The sequence below is a fragment of the Capra hircus genome, chromosome 25 (genome assembly GCF_001704415.2).
Source record: "Capra hircus breed San Clemente chromosome 25, ASM170441v1, whole genome shotgun sequence".
Classification (NCBI taxonomy): domain Eukaryota; kingdom Metazoa; phylum Chordata; class Mammalia; order Artiodactyla; family Bovidae; genus Capra; species Capra hircus.
The window spans coordinates 18,564,697-18,587,669 of NC_030832.1; the positions used below are offsets into that span (position 1 = coordinate 18,564,697).

Below are 22,973 nucleotides of genomic sequence, written 5' to 3' on the forward strand. Positions count from 1 at the left end.
ATCCCCTACCTCTCTGATGCCCCACTGCCTCCCCACTGGTAACCAATAGTTCATTCTCTATATCTGTGAGTCTGTTTGTTTAATTCATTCATTTCTTTTTTTTTTTTTTTTAGATTCCATATATAAGTGATAACATAGAGTATTTATCTTTCTCTGTCTGATTTATCTCATTAAGTACAATACCCTCCAGGTCCATTCATGTTGTTGCAGATGGCAGAATTTCATTCTTTTTATGGCAAGTAGTATTACATTGTGTATATTACATCTTCTTTATCCATTCATCTGTTGATAGACACTTAGGTTACTTCCCTATCTTGTCTTATAAATAATGATGTTATGAATGCACATTGGGTGCATTTATCTTTTTGAACTACTGTTTTTCCCAGATACATACCCAGAAGTAGAATTGCTTGGTCATAAGGCAAGAATACACAGAAGAACTATATAGAAAAGATCTTCTTGACCCAAATAACCTAGAGCCAGACATCCTGGAGTGTGAAGTCAAGTGGGCCTTAGGAAACATCACTAAGAACAAAGGTAGTGGAGGTGATGGAATTCCAGTTGAGCTATTTCAAATCCTAAAAAGTGATGCTGTGAAAGTGCTGCACTCAATATGAGAGCAAATTTGAAAAACTCAGCAGTGGCCACAGGACTGGAAAAGGTCAGTTTTCATTACAATCCCAAAGAAAGGCAATGCCAAAGAATGTTCAAACTACTGCACAATTGCACTCATCTCACACACTAGCAAAATAATGCCCACAATTCTCTAAGCCAGGCTTAAACAGTATGCAGACTGTGAACTTCCAGATATTCAAGCTGGATTTAGAAAAGACAGAGGAACCAAAGATCAGATTGCCAACACTGGATCATCAAAAAACCAAAAAGCAAGGGAGTTCCAAAAAAAATCTGCTTTACTGACTATGCCAAAGCCTTTGACTGTGTGGATCACAACAAACTGTGGAAAGTTCTTCAAGAGATGGGAATGCCAGACCACCTTACCTGCCTCCTGAGAAACTGGTATGCAGGTCAAGAAGCAACAGTTAGAACCAGATATAGAACAACAGACTGGTTCCTAATTGGGAAAAGAGTACATCAAGGCTGTATATTGTCACCCTGTTTATTTAACTTATATGCAGAGTACATCATGAGAAATGCCAGGCTGGATGAAGCACAAGCTGGAATCAAGATTGCTGAGAGAAATATCAATAACCTCAGATACGCAGATGACACCACCCTTATGGCAGAAAGAGAAGAGGAACTAAAGAGCCTCTTGATGAAGTGAAAGAGAAGAGTGAAAAATTTGGCTTAAAAGTCAACATTCACAAAACTAATATGGCATCCAGTCTCATCATTTCTTGCAAATAGTTGGGGAAACAATGGAAACAGTGACAGACTTTATTTTGCTGGGCTCCAAATTCACCGCAGATGGTGAGTGCAGCCATGAAATTAAAAGATACTTGCTCCTTGGAAAAAAAGCTATGACCAACCTAGGCAGCAGGAACATTACTTTGCTGACATAAAGTTTGTCTAGTCAAAGCTATGATTTTTCTAGTAGTCATGTATGGATGTGAGAGTTGGACTATAGAGAGAGCTGAGCACTGAAAAATTGATGCTTTTAAACTGTGGTGTTGGAGAAGACTCGAGAGTCCCTTGGACTGATTCAGGAAATCAGTCCTGAATATTCATTGGAAGGACTGATACTAAAGCTGAAACTCCAATACTTTGGCCTCCTGATATGAAGAACTGACTCATTGGAAGAGACCCCAAGGCTTGGAAGGATTGAAGGGAGGCAGAGAAGGGGACAACAGAGGATGAGATGGCTGGATGGCATCACTGACTCAGTGGACATGAGTTTGAGCAAGCTCCAGGAGATGGTGAAGGACAGGGAAGCCTGGCATGCTGCAGTCCATGGGGTTGCAAAGAGTCAGACACGACTGTGTAACTGAACTGAACTGATGGTAGTTCCATTTTTAGCTTTCGAGGAACCTCCATAGATTTTCCATAGTGGCTATACCAGGGTATGTTCCTACCAACTTTTCCCTTTCCTCCATGTCGTCCCCAATATTTATTACTTATCTTCTTTTTGATGATAGCCGTCTGACAGGTGTGAAGTAATATCTCATTATGGTTTTGATTTGCATATTTCTGATGATTAGGCTAAGTGTTAGTCACTCAGTCACGTCTGACTCTTTGCAACCCTGTGGACTGTAGACTGCCAAGCTCATCTGTCCATGGAGTTCTCTAGGCAAAAATACTAGAGTGGGTACCCATTTCCTTCTCCAGGGGATCTTCCTGACCCAGGGATCAATCCTGCGTCTCCTGCATTGCAGGCAAATTCTGTACCTTGTGAACTGCCAGGGATTACTGATGATTACTGATGCTGAGTGTCTTTTCATGTGATGGTGGCCATGTGTATGTCTTCTTCAGAAAAACTTCTATTTGGGTCTTCTGCCCATTTTTTAATCAGGTTGTTTTTATTGATATTTAATTGTATGAACTCTCTATATATTTTTGGATATTAACCTCTTATCAGTCATATTATTTACAAATATTTTCTCCCACTCAGTAGGTTGTTTTTTCATTTTGTCAGTGGTTTCATTTGTTGTTAAAAAAAGCTTTTAAGTTTAATTAGGCCCAATTTTGTTTAGTTTTGCTTTTGTTTCCTTTGTCTTAGAAGACAAGTCAAGAAAAATTGCCATAATTTATGTCAGAATGTTCTATCTGTGTTTTCTAGGAGTATTATGGCTTTCAGTCTTTCATTTAGTTCTTTAATCTATTTTAAGTTTATCTTCATGAGTGATGTATGATACTGTTATGATAAGCATAATTTTGTAGTATAGTCTGAAGTCAGGGAGCCAGCTCTGTTCTTTCTAAAGACATTTTGGCTATTCAGAGTCTTTTGTGTTTCTATACAAATTTTTAAATATTTGTCCTAGTTCTGTGAACAATGCCATCAGTATTTTGACAGGGATTGCATTGTATTTGTAGATTGCCTTAAGTAGTATTATAATTTTAACAATATTAATTCTTCCTGTCCAAGATATCTTCTACCTCCTTGAAAGTAAAGTAAAATTGCTCAGTCATGTCTGACTCTTTGCGACCCCATGGACTGTAGCCTGCCTACTAGGCTCCTCTGTCGATGGGATTTTCCAGGCAATAGTACTGGAGTGGATTGCCATTTCCTTCTCCAGGGGATCTTCCCGACCCAGGGATTGAACCCGGGTCTCCCACATTGTAGACAGATGCTTAACCATCTGAGCCACCAGGGAAGTCTACCTCCTTAGTAGGTTTATTTTGAGATATTTTATTTTTTTGACATGATGATGAATAGAATTATTTAGTTGATTTCTCTGTCTGATAGTTTGTTGTTAGTAGAGACAAACGCAGCAGGTTTCTACATATTAATTTTGTATCCTGCAGCTCTACTGAATTTATTGATAAGCTGTAGTAGTTTTCTGGTGGGATCTTTGGAATTTTTTATGTACCGTATCATGCCATCTTCAGACAGTGACAGTTTTACTTCTTCCTTTAAAATTTGGATTCCTTTTATTTTTCTTCTCTGATTGCTGTGGCTAGGACTGCCAAAACTATGTTGAGAGAATGGGCATCCTTGTCTTGTTCCTCATCACAAGCATAGAGGTAATGCTTTCAGCTTTTCACCATTGAATATGTTATTTTGTCATATATGGTGTTTATTATTTTGAGGGATATCGCCTCTGTGCCCACTTTCTGGGAAGTTTTTATCATAAGTGGATGTTGAATTTTGTCAAAAGCTCTTTCTACATCTATTGAGATGGTCCTTTGGTTTTTAATTTTTCAATTTGTTAATGTAGGGTATCACATTGATTTGCAGATATTGATAAATCCCACTTGATCATGGTGTATTACCCTTCTAGTGTATCATTGGATTTTGTTTGCTAATAATTTGTTGAGGATTTTTGCATCTATGTTCATCAGTGATACAGGCCTGTAATTTTTGTTGTTGTTGTTATGTCTTTGTTTGGTTTTGGATCAAGGTGATGTGAGCGGCCTCATAGAATGAGTTAGGAAGTGTTCCTTCCTTCAAAATTTTTTGGAATAGCTTGAGAAAGATAGGTGTTAACTCTTCTCTAAATGTTTGGTAGAATTCACCTGTGAAGCCCTCTGGTCCTAGACTTTTGTTTATTGGGAATTTTAAAATTATGATTCAGTTTCATTACTGGTAATTGAACTGTTCATATTTTCTATTTTTTTCCTGGTTCGGTCTTGGCATATTGTACATTTCTAAGATTTTCTCCATTTTTTTTCTGTTGTCCATTTTATTGGCATATAGTCATTCCTAGTAATCACTTATAACTCTGTAACTTATAACTGACTGTAACTCTTCCTTGTTAATTTCTGATTTTTTTGATTTGGGCCTTCTCTTTTTCTCTTCATGAGTCTAGCTAAAGATTTATCAATTTTGTTTTTCTTTAAAAAAGAAATCTGTTCGTTTCATTGACTTTTCTATTTTTTTAAAATTTCTGCTCTCTTGAGATTTTTTCAGATTTATTTATTTATTTTTGGCCATGCTGGGTCTTTGTTGCTGCCCATGGGCTTTCTCTAGGTTTGGGAAGCAGGGACTACTCTCTAATCACTGTGCGTGGGCTCTTTAGTTGCTGTGTACAGGCTTCTCAGTGGTGGCTTCTCTTGTTGCAGAGTATGGGCTCTAGGCACATGGGCTTCTGTAGTTGCAGCTCATGGGCTCAGTAGTTGTGACTCACAGGCTCTAGAGTGCTGACTCAGTAGTTGTGGCACATGAGCTTAGTTGCTACACTGCATATGGGATCTCCTCAGAGCAGAAATCAGACCTGTGTCCTCTACATTGGCAGGCAGATTCTTAACCACTGAACCATCAGGGAAACACCTGCTCTGATCTTTATTATCTCTTTCCTTCCACTAACTTTGGGGTTTGTTTGTTCTTTTTCTAATTCCTTCCTTTAGGTATAAGATTAAGTTGTTTGATATTATTCTTGTTTCCTGGGGTAAGCTTGTATCACTATAAACTTACCTCTTACAGCTGCTTTTGCTGCCTCCCATAGATTTTGGATCTTTGTGTATTTGTTTTCATTTATCTCTGGGTATTAAAAAAATATCATGTGTGTATATAAATATATATATGTGCAATATAGGTTAATGTATAGCCATAAATATGTGTGTGTGTATATATATATGTATATATACACACACATATCTGTGTGTGTGTGTACACACACATGATTATTTTAAATTGCTGATCTTTGGATTAAAGATCTAAATTTAAGACCAGAAACTGTAAAACTTCTAGAGGAAAACACAGGCAAAACACTCTCTGACATAAACCACAGCAGGATCCTCTATGACCCACCCCCCCCACCCCCCAGAGTAATGGAAATAAAAGCAAAAATAAACAAATGGGACCTAATTAAACTTAAAAGCTTTTGTACAATGAACGAAACTATAAGCAAGGTGAAAAGACAACCTTCAGAATGGGAGAAAATAATAGCAAACAAAGCAACTGACCAAGAATTAATCTCAAAAATATACAAGCAGCTCCTGAAGCTCAATTCCAGAAAAATAAACTACCCAATCAAAAAATGGGCCAAAGAACTAAACAGAAATCTCTCCAAAGAAGACATACAGATGGCTAACAAACACATGGAAAGATGCTCAACATCACTCATTATCAGAGAAATGCAAATCAAAACCACAATGAGGTACCATTTCACACCAGTCAGAATGGCTGCTATCCAAAAGTCTACAAACAATAAACGCTGGAGAGGGTGCAGAGAAAAGGGAACCCTCTTACACTGTTGGTGGGAATGCAAACTAGTACAGCCACTATGGAGAACAGTGTGGAGATTCCTTAAAAAACTGGAAATAGAACTGCCATACGACCCAGCAATCCCACTGCTGGGCATACACACTGAGGAAACCAGAATGAAAAGAGCCGCGTGTACCCCAATGTTCATCACAGCACTGTTTATAGCAGCCAGGACATGGAAGCAACCTAGATGTCTACCACCAGATGAATGGATAAGAAAGCTGTGATACATATACACAATGGAATATTACTCAGCTATTAAAAAGAATGCATTTGAATCAGTTCTAATGAGGTGGATGAAACTGAAACCTATTATACAGAGTGCAGTAAGTCAGAAAGAAAAACACCAATACAGTATATTAATGCATATATATGGAATTTAGAAAGATGGTAACGATGACCCTGTATACAAGATGGCAAAACAGACACAGATATAAAGAACAGACTTTTGGACTCTGTGGGAGAAGGCAAAGGTGGGATGATTTGAGAGGATAGCATTAAAACATGTATATAATCATTTGTGGAATAGATTGCCAGTCCAGGTTTGATACATGAGACAGGGTTCTCAGGGCTGGTGCACTGGGATGACCCTGAGGGATGGGGTGGGGAAGGAGGTGGGAGGGGGTTTCAGGATGGAGAACACGTGTACACCCGTGGCTGATTCATGTCAATATATGGCAAAAACCACTACAATATTGTAAAGTAATTAGCCTCCAATTAAAATATATTGGTTTTTTAAAATTGCTGATCTTTTAATTTCAGATGCATTTAATAATCCTGCACTTTTACTTCCCTCCCTGATGATTACTGTTTTCGACATTATATTTTACAACTTTTGTTTTGTATATCCCTGAAGAGATACCCCACACCCAAGGTAAAAGAAACCCAAGTAAGATGGTAGGGTTTGCAAGAGGGCATCAGAGGGCAGACACACTGAAACCATACTCACAGAAAACTAGTCAATCTAATCACACTAGGACCACAGCCTTGTCTAACTCACTGGAACTAAGCCATGCCCGTGGGGCAACCCAAGATGGGCAGGTCATGGTGGAGAGGTCTGACAGAATGTGGTCCACTGGAGAAGGGAATGGCAAACCACTTCAGTATTCTTGCCTTGAGAACCCCATGAACAGTATGAAAAGGCAAAATGGTAGGATACTGAAAGAGGAACTCCCCAGGTCAGTAGGTGCCCAATATGCTACAGGAGATCAGTGCAGAAATAACTCTAGAAAGAATGAAGGGATGGAGCCAAAGCAAAAACAATACCCAGCTATGGATGTGACTGGTGATAGAAGCAGGGTCTGATGCTGTAAAGAGCAATATTGCATACGAACCTGGAATGTCAGGTCCATGAATCAAGGCAAATTGGAAGTGGTCAAACAGGAGATGGCAAGAGTGAACATCGACATTCTAGGAATCAGTGAACTCAAGTGGACTGGAATGGGTGAATTTAACTCAGATGACCATTATATCTACCACTGCAGGCAGGAATCCCTCAGAAGAAATGGAGTAGCCATCATGGTCAACAAAAGAGTCTGAAATGCAGTACTTGGATGCAATCTCAAAAATGACAGAATGATCTCTGTTCGTCTCCAGGCAAACCATTCAATATCACGGTAATCCAAGTCTATGCCCCAACCAGTAACACTGAAGAAGCTGAAGTTGAACAGTTCTATGAAGACCTAGAAGACCTTTTAGAACTAACACCCAAAAAAAATATCCTTTTCATTATAGGGGACTGGAATGCAAAAGTAGGAAGTCAAGAAACACCTGGAGTAACAGGCAAATTTGGCCTTGGAATGTGGAATGAAGCAGGGCAAAGGCTAATAGAGTTTTGCCAAGAAAATGCACTAGTCATAGCAAACACCCTCTTCCAACAACACAAGAGAAGACTCTACACATGGACATCACCAGATGGCCAACACTGAAATCAGATTGATTATATTCTTTGCAGCCAAAGATGGAGAAACTCTATACAGTCAGCAAAAACAAGACCAGGAGCTGACTGTGGCTCAGATCATGAACTCCTTATTACCAAATTCAGACTTAAATTGAAGAAAGTAGGGAAAACCGCTAGACCATTCAGGTATGACCTAAATCCAATCCCTTATGATTATACAGTGCAAGTGAGAAATAGATTTAAGGGCCTAGATCTGTTAGATAGAGTGCCTGATGAACTATGGAATGAGGTTCATGACATTGTACAGGAGACAGGGATCAAGACCATCCCCATGGAAAAGAAATGCAAAAAAGCAAAATGGCTGTCTCAGGAGGCCTTACAAATAGCTGTGAAAAGAAGAGAAGTGAAAAGCAAAGGAGAAAAGGAAAGATATAAGCATCTGAAGGCAGAATTCCAAAGAATAGCAAGAAGAGATAAGAAAGCCTTCTTCAGAGATCAATGCAAAGAAATAGAGCAAAAGAACAGAATGGGAAAGACTAGAGATCTCTTCAAGAAAATTAGAGATACCAAGGGAATATTTCATGCAAAGATGGGCTCGATAAAGGACAGAAATGGTATGGACCTAACAGAAGCAGAAGATATTAAGAAGAGGTGGCAAGAATACACAGAAGAACTGTACAAAAAAGATCTTCATAACCCAGATAATCACAATGGTGTGATCACTCATCTAGAGCCAGACATCCTGGAATGTGAAGTCAAGTGGGTCTTAGAAAGCATCACTATGAACAAAGGTAGTGGAGGTGATGGAATTCCAGTTGAGCTGTTTCAAATCCTGGAAGATGATGCTGTGAAAGTGCTGCACTCAATATGCCAGGAAATTTGGAAAACTCAGCAGTGGCCACAAGACTGGAAAGGTCAGTTTTCACTCCAATCCCAAAGAAAGGCAATGCCAAAGAATGCTCAAACTACCGCACAATTACACTCATCTCACACACTAGTAAAGTAATGCTCAAAATTCTCCAAGCCAGGCTTCAGCAGAACGTGAACCATGAACTTCGAGATGTTCAAGCTGGTTTTAGAAAAAGCAGAGGAGCCACAGATCAAATTGCCAACATCTGCTGGATCATCAAAAAAGCAAGAGAGTTCCCCAAAAACATCTATTTCTGCTTTATTGACTATGCCAAAGCCTTTGACTGTGTGGATCACAATAAACTGTGGAAGATGCTGAAAGAGATGGGAATACCAGACCACCTGACCTGCCTCTTGAGAAATCTGTATGCAAGTCAGGAAACAACAGTTAGAACTGGACATGGAACAACAGACTGGTTCCAAATAGGGCTGTATACTGTCACCCTGCTTATTTAACTTGTATGCAGAGTACATCATGAGAAACGCTGGATTGGAAGAAACACAAGCTGGAATCAAGATTGCCAGGAGAAATATCAATAACCTCAGATATGCAGATGATACCACCCTTAAGGCAGAAAGTGAACAGGAACTGAAGATCCTCTTGATGAAAGTGAAAGAGGAGAGTGAAAAAGTTGGCTTAAAGCTCAACATTCAGAAAATGAAGATCATGGCATCCGGTCCCATCACTTCATGGGAAATAGATGGGGAAACAGTGTCAGACTTTATTTTTGGGGGCTCTAAAATCACTGCAGGTGGTGACTACAGCCATGAAATTAAAAGACGCTTACTCCTTGGAAGGAAAGCTATGACCAACCTAGATAGCATATTCAAAAGCAGAGACATTACTTTGCCGACTAAGGTCCGTCTAGTCAAGGTTATGTGTTTTCCAGTAGTCATGTATGGATGTGAGAGTTGGACTGTGAAGAAGGCTGAGCGCCGAGGAATTGATGCTTTTGAAGTGTGGTGTTGGAGAAGACTCTTTAGAGTCCCTTGGACTGCAAGATGATCCAACCAGTCCATTCTGAAGGAGATCAGCCCTGGGATTTCATTGGAAGGAATGATGCTGAAGCTGAAACTCCAGTACTTTGGCCACCTCATGCAAAGAGTTGACTCATTGGAAAAGACTTTGATGCTGGGAGGGATTGTGGGCAGGAGGAGAAGGGGACGACAAAGGATGAGGTGGCTGGATGGTATCACTGACTCGATGGACGTGAGTCTGAGTGACCTCTGGGAGTTGGTGATGGACGGGGAGGCCTGGCGTGCTGCGATTCATGGGGTCGCAAAGAGTCTGACATGACTGAGCGACTGAACTGAACTATGTACTTATTGCAAATATAGATGAGTTTATTCCTTTTGTCTTTTAACCTTCCTACTAGCATTGTATATAGTTGATTTACTACCTTTACTATATATTTGCCTTTACCAGTGAGCTTTTTACCTTTTGTAATTTTTATGTTTCTCGTTGTGGTCTTTTTTTTTTCACTTAGAGAAGTTCTCTTAACATCTTCTAAACTATTTTGGGTGGTGCTGAACCCTTTTAGCTTTGCTTCTTTATAAAATTTTTGATCTTTCCATCAAATCTGAATGAAAATCTTTCCAGGTAGAATATTCTTGGCTGTACATTTTTCCCGTTCATCCCTCAAAATACTAACATATTATTATGCCACTCCTTTCTGGCCTGCAGAGTTTCTGCTGAAAAGTCAGCTGATAGTCTGATGGGAGTTTCCTTGTAGGTAATTTGCTAGTTTTCCCTTGCTGCTTTTAATATTCTCTCTCTATCTTTAATTTTTGCCATTTTAATTGCAGTGTGTCTTTGTGTGGCCTTCCTTGGGTTGATCCTATTTGGGACTCTGTGCTTTCTGGACCTGTACGTCTGGTTCCTTGCCCATGCTAGAGGAATTTTCAGCTATTATGTCTTCAGATATGTTCTCTGCCCCTTTCTCTCTCTCTCTCTTCTTCTAGGACCCTTTTTTTGTGAATGTTAGTGTGCTTGTTGTTTTCCTGAATGTCTCCTGGATTTCTTTTTATTCTTCTTTTTTCTGTTCACCTTCAGTGATTTACTTTACTGTGTCTTTTATTTCAGTTATTATACTCTTCATCTCTATTTGGTTTTCTTTATATTTTCTAACTCTTTCTTTATATTTTCTCTTTGTTAAAAACGTCTAACTTCTCAGTCTGTTTATCCACTTTTTCCCCATGTTCTTTGATCATGTTTATGTTTATTACCTTGAGCTCTTTATTGGGTAAATGCCTATTTCTATTTCACTTAGTTTTTCTTCTAGGGTTTTATCTTATTCCTTCATTTGGAACATGTTGCTCTATCACCTAATTTTGCCTAATTTGCATTTTTATGTCTATATATCGGTAGATTGATTTCATTTCCCGACCTTGGAAAAATGGTCTTTTGTAGGAAACATTCTGTGCATCCAGCCACCATACTCTTATCTGGTCATCAGAACTATATGCTCAAGGGGTACCCACTAGGTGGACTGCATGGGTCCTTCAGTTATGGTGGGCTGACTGCTGTGGGCAGTCTGGTAGGGATGGCTGGCCCATTGTCTAACTGCTAGTTAGGCCCTGACTTGTTCTGATACTGCCAACTGCTGATTGGTGGGACTGGGTCATGAGACAGCTGGCTATAAAATCATGAGGGGCTGCAGGGCTAATGCTGGCTCACTGGTGGCTAAAGCCAGGTTCTAGGGTGGGTGTTCGCAAAGTCATGGTTCCCCAGTCTAGCATCTACCTGTTGATAGGGGGCAGCTGATTCCTGACACAGCTGGCTACAGGGCACAGGGTGTCCCAAAGCTTATGTTGGCTGCTGGTAGATGAGGCCTGATCCTGGGGCAGCTGGCTCTAAAGGTCCCAACATGTCTCAGAGCTGATACTGGCTTGGTGGTGGTAGCCTAGGGATTCTGCGCCTAGTACCAGCCTGATGGTAGGTGGGTTGGGTCCCGCCATGGCAGGCTTCAGGGCAGTAGTGTAGTGGTCCTGAGGCTAGTGTTGCCGCATTGGTAGGCAGAGCTAAGTCCAAATGTCCCTTCAAGGTAGGCCACAGGGTGTTGGAAGTCCTGGGGCTAGTGTGTGTGGTGTGTGGGGCAAGTTCCTGGCCTTTTTGTGGATAGAACCATGTCCTGAGATGGCTGTGGGTTCAGGGAGTCTTAAGGCAGCTTGTTTGGTGGTTGGTGGGGTGTGTCTCTGCTCAGCTAGCTACTTGGCCTGAGACATCCCAGACAGGTTGGTGATGTCTGGTTGATGTCTAATAAGCTAAAGGAAGAATTCCAAAGTGACGCTTGCCGGCAATAGGTCCACGTAGTGAAATGAGCTCCCCAAAACACTTTCCATCAGTTTCTATGACTCCAGGATGAGCTCCAGTTGCCTCTTGTCTCTCCAGAAGACTCTTAAAGATCAGCATGTGGGTCTACCTAGGCTCCTTCACATAAATGCTTCTGCCCATGTGAAAGTCTGTATGTACCCTTTAGGAACAGTCTCTACATCCCACCACTCTCTGGATCTCTAAAAAGTAAGCCTCTCTGACTTTCAAAGCCAATCATTCTAGCGGCTTTTCTTCCTTGTGCCAGACTCCCAACCTGAGGAACCTGATGTGGAGCTTGTAGCTATTGCTTCTTGAGAACTTCTGCACTTGTAATTATTCTTCTGTTTGTGGGTCATCCACTTAGGGGTATGGATCTTGACTATACCACAGCTCCACCCCTCCTACCCATTTCATTGTGTTCCTTCTTTATATATTTAGTTGTAGGAGATCTTTTCTGTTATAGTGCAGGCTTTCTCATCAATAGTTGCAATTTTGGTGTGCCTGTAGAGGTGAGCTCAGGGTCTTCCCACTGTGCCATCTTGCCCCAGATCCCTGAATTTCTTTTAGATATAGAAGTTAACAGTAAGGAAATAGACTGGGGCTTCCCTGGTGGCTCAGTGATAGAGTCCACCTGCCAGTGCAGGAGATACGGGTTTGATCCCTGGTCCAGGAAGATCCTACATGCAGTAGAGCAACTAAGCCTGTGCACCAGAATTATTGAGCCATGCTCAAGAGCCTGGGAGCTAAAACTACTGAGCCCACAGGCTGCAACTATTGAAGACTGTGTGCCCTGGAGCCAGTGCTCCAGAACAAGAGAAGCCACGAGATGAGAAGCTCAGGAACCACAACTAGAGAGTAGCCCCCATTTGCCAGTCTAGAGAAAAGCCCACACAGCAACAAAGACCCAGCACACCATAAATAAATAAATAAAATTATGTTTAAAAAATAGGCAGAAGTTTTTGCATAAGTAAAAAAGAGAGGGAAGGGGAAAAAATTCAACGTCCATCAGTAGGAGAATAGACAAGTATGTTGGGATAGCTTCATGCAGTGGACTGAATTGCAGTAGTTAGAATATATGAACCACAGCTACAGGATATGGATGAATTGTACAAGTATGAGCAAAAAAGGCAAGTGGAAGGATATAATACCTCATATATATATATAAATTTTAACTGGCTAAGCAATATTATGTTAAGCATAAAGTAGCACTCAGTCGTGTCTGACTCTTTGTGACCCCATGGACTATACAGTCCATGGAATTCTTTAGGCCAGGATACTGGAGTGGGTAGCCTGTCCCTTCTCCAGCAGATCTGACCCAGGAATCGAACCAGGGTCTCCTGCATTGCAAGTGGATTCTTTTACCAACTGAGCTATCAGGGAAGCCCAATATGTGAGAAAGGTAAACTAATTCAGGATAGTGATTCCTTCTAGGGGAGAGGAGAGGAAATTTGGTTTGGAAGGGGTACAATGGGGTTTTGACTATATAAATAATTTATTCTTTAAGGTTCTTTAAGAATATATGACTTAATTATGTTATTAACTATATATTTTCTATATCTGAAAAATTTTATAATAAATGACTTTAACAGGAATTTAATATTTAAAAATACTGCTAGCTTTCAGGAATATACTTGGGTTGGTTCCCTTGGCCAAATCCTCTGAAATTAAAACTGATGTATTTCAGAGTGAAAACTCAAGAGGAGCCACAAGATCTTCAGTCATCAGAAAGATTTTCAGTTGTATTTATTATACAGTTCTTATGTGGACAAGGAAGGAAGGAAGTAGGCCAACAATTCTGAGAAATATTTTCAACAAGATTATGATGAACTAAAAAAGATTGCAACCTGACAAGTGGAATTGAGCCTGCAGACTCATTTTATTTGGCCCTCTTGGTACTTGCATTTTCAAAAATAAATACTGTGTTTTTTGAAATTTCTTATTTTAAACATCTTGACTGCCACCTATTGTTAAGCTGTCAGGAAATCTGGCACCCTTAGGGCCTCAATTCTACATAAGAATAGCTGGCTGGGACTGAGTAGAACTGTTCTGTCTCAAGGGGGCACATCTCTAGTTGGCCACTGTCCCCACTAGCCAAATTTCCTCATTTTGTTGCCTGCTAGGCCCCAGAGGCACTTCAGTTTACCACCCCTGCATTTAACTCAAGTTCTCACATAACTAGAAAATTCATTTATTCAAAATGTGCCTTCTCCTGTGCACTCAAGTTAGTAATGTAATTTTACCAGTATATACAGTAAAAGCATCATTTCTAAGATATTCTGGGAACGAATATACTGGTTTAAAGAACATTAAATGTGTATTTTTGTTTTGTCATATTCATAAAAATAGTCATGGCAAACAGCAAGGTTGAACAACCGTCAGCTAAGGGATGATGCACAAGGCTATCTAAGAGATTGCTGATATTCATACAGCACCATTCTGGCAATGTTACCAAACATATCTGTTGAGAAAGAGCAGTTATTTTCTAGACTAATTAAAGAGCTTGATTTTTTAAAATGTACAGCTGCTGTACTGCCTACTGTCAAAGTGAATTTTTATGCAAATTATCCTCCCTTCTATTTTGGTGGGTCGGAAGATGACAATGGCAACACGACAAGAAGTTCTTGGCCTCTACCGCAGAATTTTCAGGCTTGAGAGGAAATGGCAGGCTGCATCAGGGCAGATGGAAGACACCATTAAAGAAAAACAGTACATATTAAATGAAGCCAGAACGCTGTTCCAAAAAAACAAAAATGTAAGTAGGCCCCGTTGGATATTGCAAGGAGGAGAGCAATTCTTGTGGTGTTTGTTCATTTCTTTTCTATCCTATAGTTGAGAGGACTGAGCAGCACAAATTAGAGGGACAGAATGTGGAGCAAGAAGGGGCCAGAGGCACAACCTAGCTGGCTTACCCAACCACTGGAAAACAGAGGCCAGCCTGGGTTTCTGTCTTCACTTTCTTCAAGTTTCAGTCCAGCTGGTAAGTGGCTCAGCATCCTCAGAAGACTGCGTGAGCCAGGTGACCTGAATCAGTCCAGTGAGAATTTTCAGGGTAGAATCGGTTCCTCACACACTGTGCCTGTTGTCGGTCACTCCCACAGGAAGTGCTCAGAGTTGTGTTTGGTTTTTTCAATTCATAAGCTATTCAGAGCCTCCAAGTATAAACCCGTTCAGAGGAAAGAGAATAAGATTAAGGCAAAAGTTCCCTTTATAACTTAGCTTTGAACTCAAGCCTCTTTGGCTAACAGAGAGGCTTTGCCCTTTGGGACCTCAGAATTGAGTAAAATAGTGCCTCCATTAGCTAGCTGAACCCAAATACCAGGGAGCCAAAAACCATCTAAGAGGCTTGATTTGACAAACCATAAAGTGTTATCTGTCAGCTCTTGGGAAGACTGTCTGGCTCTAAGCGTGGAAAGACGTTTTCAGCTCCTGACTTTCCTTGCCTCTTTCTTGTTGATCTCATGGATTCAGTGTTGTCACTGTTCACTTTGTGAAACTTCCTGACAATCTACTCTCTTTGCTTTTCCCTCTCTGACCCCTGTCTCAGTCTCCTTTCTGCCCTTTTTCACACACTCTCCTACCAGCTATAAGAGTCCTCTAAAGGTCACCCCTCCATACTGAGGCCCAAAGACCATGGCTCCAGATCCCATATCTTGGTCTCTCATCAGCTACCTGTAGGAACTCACCACAAGCATAATAGCCCAAAGCAGAATTCATCTTTCCACAAGAACACCTCCCTTTCCCGTTTTGCCCATTTCTGCCATAGCTTCTGCCACTACTTTGTGACCCTTTGCTCTCATTCTTTTATTCAACAAGTTGGTGAGTGTCTACCATGTTCCAAACATCAGACTAGACATCAGGGATCTAACTGAGGAAAACCAAGACAGGGTCCCTGAAAGATGTTTCAGAGTTAGATGGAAAGAAGTGTAAAATTACCACTGGGGTTAAGTGCTACCTGAGAAACCCTCCCAATCTATAATATCCTTCTCTTCTTATAATCCCTGAAGCCTACATGCTTTTAATACCAACCTGCTTGTGAAACTCCTTTCCTCTCTTCTGACCATCCTCCAACTTCCCCAAACTTTTTCTGATTTTAGTATAGACCATGCATACCACATCAGTGTGTGTGTACCCTTTGAGGTCCTGAACAGTCCTTTGAGAAATAGAGATAAAATATTGTAAGTGCTGTTTCTATTTATTTTTATTGCTCCTTTAAAAATGTCTATTATATATATATTATTGATTATTAATAGTTTAATAAATTTATAAATACACATATGGAAGCTATGGATATGGGCTCAGGATTTTTTTTTTTTGCCACACTGTGTGGCTTGTAGGACCTTAGTTCCCTGGGACACGGCAGTGAAAGTCCTAACCACTGAACCACTGTGGAATTCTCAGGGCTCAGAAGTTTTTTTATTGAAAGAAGTAGATGATCAAAAACTTTGTAGACCACTGACCTATACCTTTCCCTAGTTAGACAGTCATAAGTTTTTTACTTATTTGTTTCATTTATGTTGGTATGGTCTCCTTAACCAGATTGTCAGTTCCTTGAGCACATAGACAGTTTCTTATACCTTTCTAGTGTATCTCATGGCCCTGTCTGTGGTTGTCACTAAATTAATGAGCACTTACAAATACGTTGATTCAATTGATCTTCTCCAGGAAGTCTTCCTCAAGTCCTCTGCCCTCAACCAACCCCATGATGACCACCTACTCTGAATTCCTATATAGCAGTCTGCAGTCATTGCCCTGTTGATTATGTACCATTGTGCCTTTTCTGTAGCTTCATGTGTCAGATTTGTTCTGCACAGGTACCATCCTTGATAGTTGAAGGCAGGTACCATGGCCTCACAGTGTCTAACCTGGGGATGGGGATATCATAGTAGTATATGACCAGTAAAGCTTTGCAGGTTCAATCACCTAAGGACTACTCAATACCCTTTGAGCTTGCAGTTAAGGTAATAATAATTCTTCATTTGCCTCTGCTTGAATTGGCCAGTGTGGTATGAGCCAGAGAGAGGTGTATGTGCTAGGACATAAATGAGATAATGTTGTTGTGTTGGGGGAGGTACATGGGTTTGTCATTTAAAAATATGTACTGTTTTACCATGTTTTAGAAAGGAAACATAATATCATATAATTTTGAAAGTACTGTACTTAACAGAGTCCATTTAAAGAGAAAGTTTAATATTAGTATAGGTAGTTGTGGAGATGACAAAATCACACAGGCACCTCTGAATGACTGAATTTGGAGAACTCTAATCCAGCTTGTTTAAATGGACAGCTGGAGCCCTAGAAGCCCTCAGTCCCCATATCTTTATTAGGGGCTTCTTTCTCCCTAATCCCTCATGTAGACCTAAGTAGTCTCCTGTAACCTCACTTGCTATAAGAGCTTAATAATAACCCAAATGTATTTTATTAATTGCTCTGAATCCCAGTAGGCAAATGAGAACATGGAAATCTACCCCCAAGGTAGACAAGCAGAAGAATAGCTTCTGAGAAATACAGAGGTCAGAAAGCTGAGCCTCTGTCCCAAGGGGCTCAGCTGTGGTGTTTTTTTTTAATGCATTGCAGGTCCTAGAACTTTTCTGTGCTCCAAGAGGTACCACAGGACAGGAACACCCTTGGAATTTGCAAGCCATGGTAGCCCAGGCTTCACTGTGGGTGTCATCTGGGGCTGATGCAACCCACCTCTGCTTTGAAGCCCACTTTCAGACTCTTGGTAGAGTCATGTGTTGACTCATTTTCCATCCTCGAAACATTGTCTCCTCATCTACTCCCTGGCTTTCTGTTTTCAGAATGAACTTTTTATTCCTTTACTTGAAATTGGACTACCACAGTTTAACTGTTTGGAAATTTCAAACGTCATTTCTTCTCAGTAATGAGCAAACAGTTTACAGTTCAAAATAGAAGGTGGATCATTCTCCAATATCTTACTCAGGGGGTTTCTAGACAGCAGTTGCTGAAACACTTGATCAACATGGGGAGGGTATGAAGAAGCACTTTCGTTCTTTGTCGGTAGGAATATAATTTATGGATTGTTCATAGGAATATAAATTGGTATAACCTCTTAGAGAGTAATTTGAATCTGCAGGGACTATCTGTAAGAGTTAAAAATACGAGATCCATTGTTTAAAATGGCAAAAGATTGGAAATAACCTAAATGTCCATTGGTGGAAGATTGGTTAAATTATAATTCAGTCATATGTTGGTATTTTGTGCAGCTGTTAAAAAGAATGAAGCGGCTCTATACGTGTAAATATAGAAGGAACTTCAAGTTGTTTGTGAAAAAGCAGGGTTCAGAGGTTTCATTTTTATAAGAAAAACTACTAGGTCTTATCGAAGTATACTTATATATGCATAGAATATCCCTGGAAAAACAAAACAAACTTGTGATAATTGTCTCTGAGAAGGGAAATTGAGAGACAGGAAGAAGAAGATGATTTTGTTTTATATTATATCCTTTTGTATCATTTGAATTATTTTTACTATGTGCTTATATTAGCTAAATGATTTTTTAAAGTTTAATCCACAGGAAATCTTAAATTGTTTTTGATTTTTCAGATGACCAATAATTAATTTAGTAGCTGATGAACTGAAAAAGTTTAAGAAAATGTGCACCTCTACTTTATGTAGCATTGGAAAGACGGTAACAATCTCACCTCTTTTTCCCTTTTAATAGCTCACAGACACAGACCTGATTAAACAGTGTATAGATGAATGCACAGCCAGGATTGAAATTGGACTACATTACCAGATTCCTTATCCAAGGCCAGTAAGTGTGACTTCAGTTAACATGTGGTGTGTACCTATCCTTGTCAACCTAGTTATTTCCAAGAATATATACCAAGAGGGCTCGTGTTTGCTGAAAAGCCTGGAGCCCCTGTAGGAGGCCTGTTGGAAATAAGTTATGCTTGCATGGCCACCAACCCATTACAACAAGCTAAAATGTCAATGAATGCCTGCCTTCTCCTACTTGTAAAACTTTCCCCTAGATGGAAAGGAAATCCAGCTCACATTTATATAGTTTTCTAACTTTTACCTTTTCTTTGGAAAGATTTTTATTTCTATTATTTTAAAAAACAGGTTTATTGTTAATGAAAAAATAAAATTCAGGATTTCCCTGGTTGCCCAGTGGTTAAGGATCCACCTGCCAATGTGGGGAACACGGGTTCAATCCCTGATCCAGGAATATTCTACATGCCACAAGGCAGCTAAGCTCATACATCACAACTACTGAGCCCTCACTCTAGAGCCTTTGAGCTGCAACTACTACACCTGGGTGCCCTAGAGCCCATGCTCTGCAAGTGGAGATGCCACCACAATGAGAAGCCTGTGCACCACAACTAGAGAGAAGCCCACAGCAGCATTGAAGACCCAGCACAGAAAAATGTAAATAAATAATTTTTTAAAAAAGAATAAATAAAATTCAAACTTTAAAGGAATGCATGACAGTGAAAATTGTCAAAAATTCTCACCCTGTGGGAGTGACCACTATAACTTTTAAGTTGGACCATATGAAATTGCCAATACTTTACTCTTGACCTACAGAAACAGCAATTTTATATTTTATTGGCTCAGCCTAATAGTTTGGTAATATATCCTTTTAGTCTTTTTTTCTATACTTGCATACATACATTTTCTTTACTTAAAGTACATGGGAACCTAGGCATACTGTTATTGCCCATTTATTTTACTTCCCTTTTTTGCATATCTCTGCTTCCGTCTTTTAAAATGGATGCATTGTATCCTTTTGTAAGATTATACCCTAATTTAACCAGTACCCTTTCAGTGGACATTTATGTTGGTCCAGTTTTTCACTCTGCACAGAACAAGTTTGTATACACACTTCTCCTCACCTTCTTTGGACTCTCATTTCACTATATGATCTGTAGTTCTTCCCCTCCATGCAGGAAATAGGGCAAAGAAGAGCACAAGCTTTGGAGTCAGATCGGGATTCTAATCCTGGTTCTACCACTGAATATAATCATGAGCAAGTTATTCATCCTTCTGAGCCTTCATTTTCTCATCTATGAATATTAGAATAATATTCTTTGTGAGATTATATTGAGAATTAATGTGTATAAGGACTATAAGGAATAATGAATCAGTATAGAATTACAAGCTGGATGTACCAACTGGATTTAGAAATGGTAGAGGAACCAGAGATCAAATTGCCAACACTCATGCCTCATTGACTATGTTAAAGCCTTTGACTGCATGGATCACAACAAACTGTGGAAAATTCTTCAAGAGATGGGAATAGCAGATCACCTGACCTGCCACCTGAGAAACATGTCTGCAGGTCAAGAAGCAGCAGTTAGAACCAGACATGGAACAGCAGACTGACTCAAAATTGGGAAAGGAGTACGTTAAGGCTGTATATTGTCACCCTGCTTATTTAACTTATATGCAGAGTACATCACGTGAGATGCCAGGCAGGATGAGTCACAAGTTGGAACCAAGATTGCTTCAAGAAATATCCACAACCTCAGATATGCAGATGATACTACCATAATGGCAGAAAGCAAAGAGGAACTAAAGAGCCTCTTGATGAAGGTGAAAGAGGAGAGTGAAAAAGCTGGTTTAAAACTCAGCATTCAGAAAACTACGATCATGACATCTGATTCCATCACTTCATGGCAAATAGAAGGGGAAAAAAATGGAAACAGTGGCAGATTTTATTTTCTTAGGCTCCAAAGTCATTATGGATGGTGACTGCAGCCATGAAATTAAAAGATGGTTGCTCCTTGGGAAGAAAAGCTATGACAAACCTAGATAGCGTATTAAAAAGCAGAGACATCACTTTACTGACAAAGGTCCATATAGTTAAAGCTATTTTTTTTCCAGGAGTCATGTATGGATGTATGAGTTGGACCATAAAGAAGGCTGAGCATGGAAGAATTGTTGCTTTTGAGCTGTGGTTGGAGAAGACTCTTGAGAGTCCCATGGACTGCAAGGAGATCCAACCAGTCAATCCTAAAGGAGATCAGTCCTGAATATTCATTGGAAGGACTGATGCTGAAGCTGAAGCTCCAATACTTTGACCCTGATGCAAAGAGCTGACTCACTGGAAAAGACCCTGAGGCTGGGAAGGATTGAGGGCAAGAAGGTGACAGAGGACGAGATGGTTGGATGGCGTCATGAGTCAATGAACATGAGTTTGAGGAAACTCTGGGAGATAGTGAAGGACAGGGAAGCCTGATATGCTGCAGTTCATGGGGTTGCAAAGAGTTGGAGATAACTTAGCAACTGAAAAACAACATAGAGTTAGCACTTAGCAGAGAACATAGTACCTAGTAAATCTTTGGTGAATATAAGCTACTGCAATGATTGCAATTCTTTTATTATCTTTATTTATTTATTTTTGGTTGTGCTGGGCCTTGATTGCTTTTGTGTGGGCTTTCTCTAGTTTTAGCAAGCGGTGGCTACTCTTTGTTGCAGTGCATGGGCTTCTCATTGCAGTGACTTCTGTTGTGACACAGACTCTAGGGAGCACGGGCTACAGTAGTTTCAGCATACAGGCTCAGTATTTGTCCTGTGTGGGCTGTAGGGCACACAGCTTCAGTTGTTGTGGCACACAGGCTTAGTGGCTCCCAGACCAGGGATCAAACCCACGTCCCCTGCACTGGCAGGTAGATTCTTATCCACTGTGCCACCAGGGAAGTCCTATAATTTTTAATATTATCATTATTCTTATCATTCAGATTCATCTGCCTCCGATGGGCCTTACCCCACTACGAGGCCGGGGACTTCGAAGCCAGGAGAAACTGAGGAAATTTTCCAAACCGATATATCTCAAATCTCATGATGAAGTTTCCTAACTCAGAATAAAGTTGTTTTTTTCTGAGAATGATGAGCCAACTAAGCCTTGAATATAAACCAGTTAACAGTTCTTGATTAGGAGCAAAAATCCAATTATCTTCTTAAAAACTCTGAAATATTGGTACTGTCCGAATGATGTGTGTTCACACATCACTACAGTTTTTGAGGATCTTGCTGCCTGACGAGACAAACACTAACCTTAGAGGTTATGGACCTTATATCCTCACTGAAGCACCACTTGGAAACAAAACTAAGGCCTGTGGGCAGAAGACTGAAGGGTGACAGAAGCTTTCAAGGGAACGCCAATCACCAGATATGCCAGCTGATATGAAGAAATTAGCCAGTTGATGGAAGTTCTCATGGCTACTTTAGGATTATACACTACCCTTCAGAATATTTTTAGGCCTTTTTTTTTTCCAAGTTATAGATTTACTTAAAAGTGGACTTTTTTGTGTGTGTTTTGTTGTCTTTTGGAACTTACCATTTTCAGATAAAATTCCCTTAAAAAGTGCATCATCTTTGGATCAATCATGGTTTTTCATTGAAATTTTATGAGATACATCTCTGTCCTAGATTTACACATACACAAAAGTGCATATCTTAGGTAAATGCATATATTTAGTTTATCTTAAAGCCTGTGATTACTTTGGATACACCCAAGACCCGAAATGCTCACTAGAAACTCATACTGCGTTCATTATGAGAATTTTATCTTAACATAATTAGGAAGTACAAGAGCTAAGTTGGCTTTCAAATTATGTCCAAACAGAAATGGAACAAGTAGAGATCAAAACAATTTACTTATACCCTTGCATGTGTGGATACAGATGAGAATCCCATGGCAGGTCATTTGTATATCAGCATCATTCCCTCTTAGGGCTTCCCTGGTGGCTCAGAGGGTAAAGCGTCTGCCTGCAATGCAGGACACCCGGGTTCGATTCCTGGGTCGAGAAGATCCCCTGGAGAAGGAAATGGCAATCCACTCCAGCACTCTTGCCTGGAAAATCCCATGGACAGAGGAGCCTGATAGGCTATAGTCCATGTGGTCGGACACGACTGAGCGACTTCACATTCACTTTCCCTCTTACCTCCAGAGCGGATGGGTAATCACCAATAAAGAAAAATCTCTATTTATTTTGGTCTCTCTGTACCATTTACCAAAATGGCCTTGTGACCCTCAGAAGTAGTAGCTGATAACTTCCTGC

General features: G+C 40.2%; 1 protein-coding gene across 8 annotated transcripts in view; it reads left to right on the plus strand.

The window, feature by feature from the left end:
• The window catches only part of LYRM1 (LYR motif containing 1), a 38,072-nt gene extending 15,791 nt beyond the window's left edge, over positions 1 to 22,281 (plus strand). For all 8 annotated transcript variants that reach the window (XM_005697576.3, XM_005697581.3, XM_005697579.3 and 5 more), the window contains 3 exons: positions 14,537 to 14,695; positions 18,626 to 18,718; positions 21,651 to 22,281. In XM_005697576.3, coding sequence (XP_005697633.2) covers positions 14,537 to 14,695; positions 18,626 to 18,718; positions 21,651 to 21,767 — 369 coding nt within the window. In that variant the 3' untranslated portion in view covers positions 21,768 to 22,281. The remainder of the gene's footprint in view (positions 1 to 14,536; positions 14,696 to 18,625; positions 18,719 to 21,650) is intronic.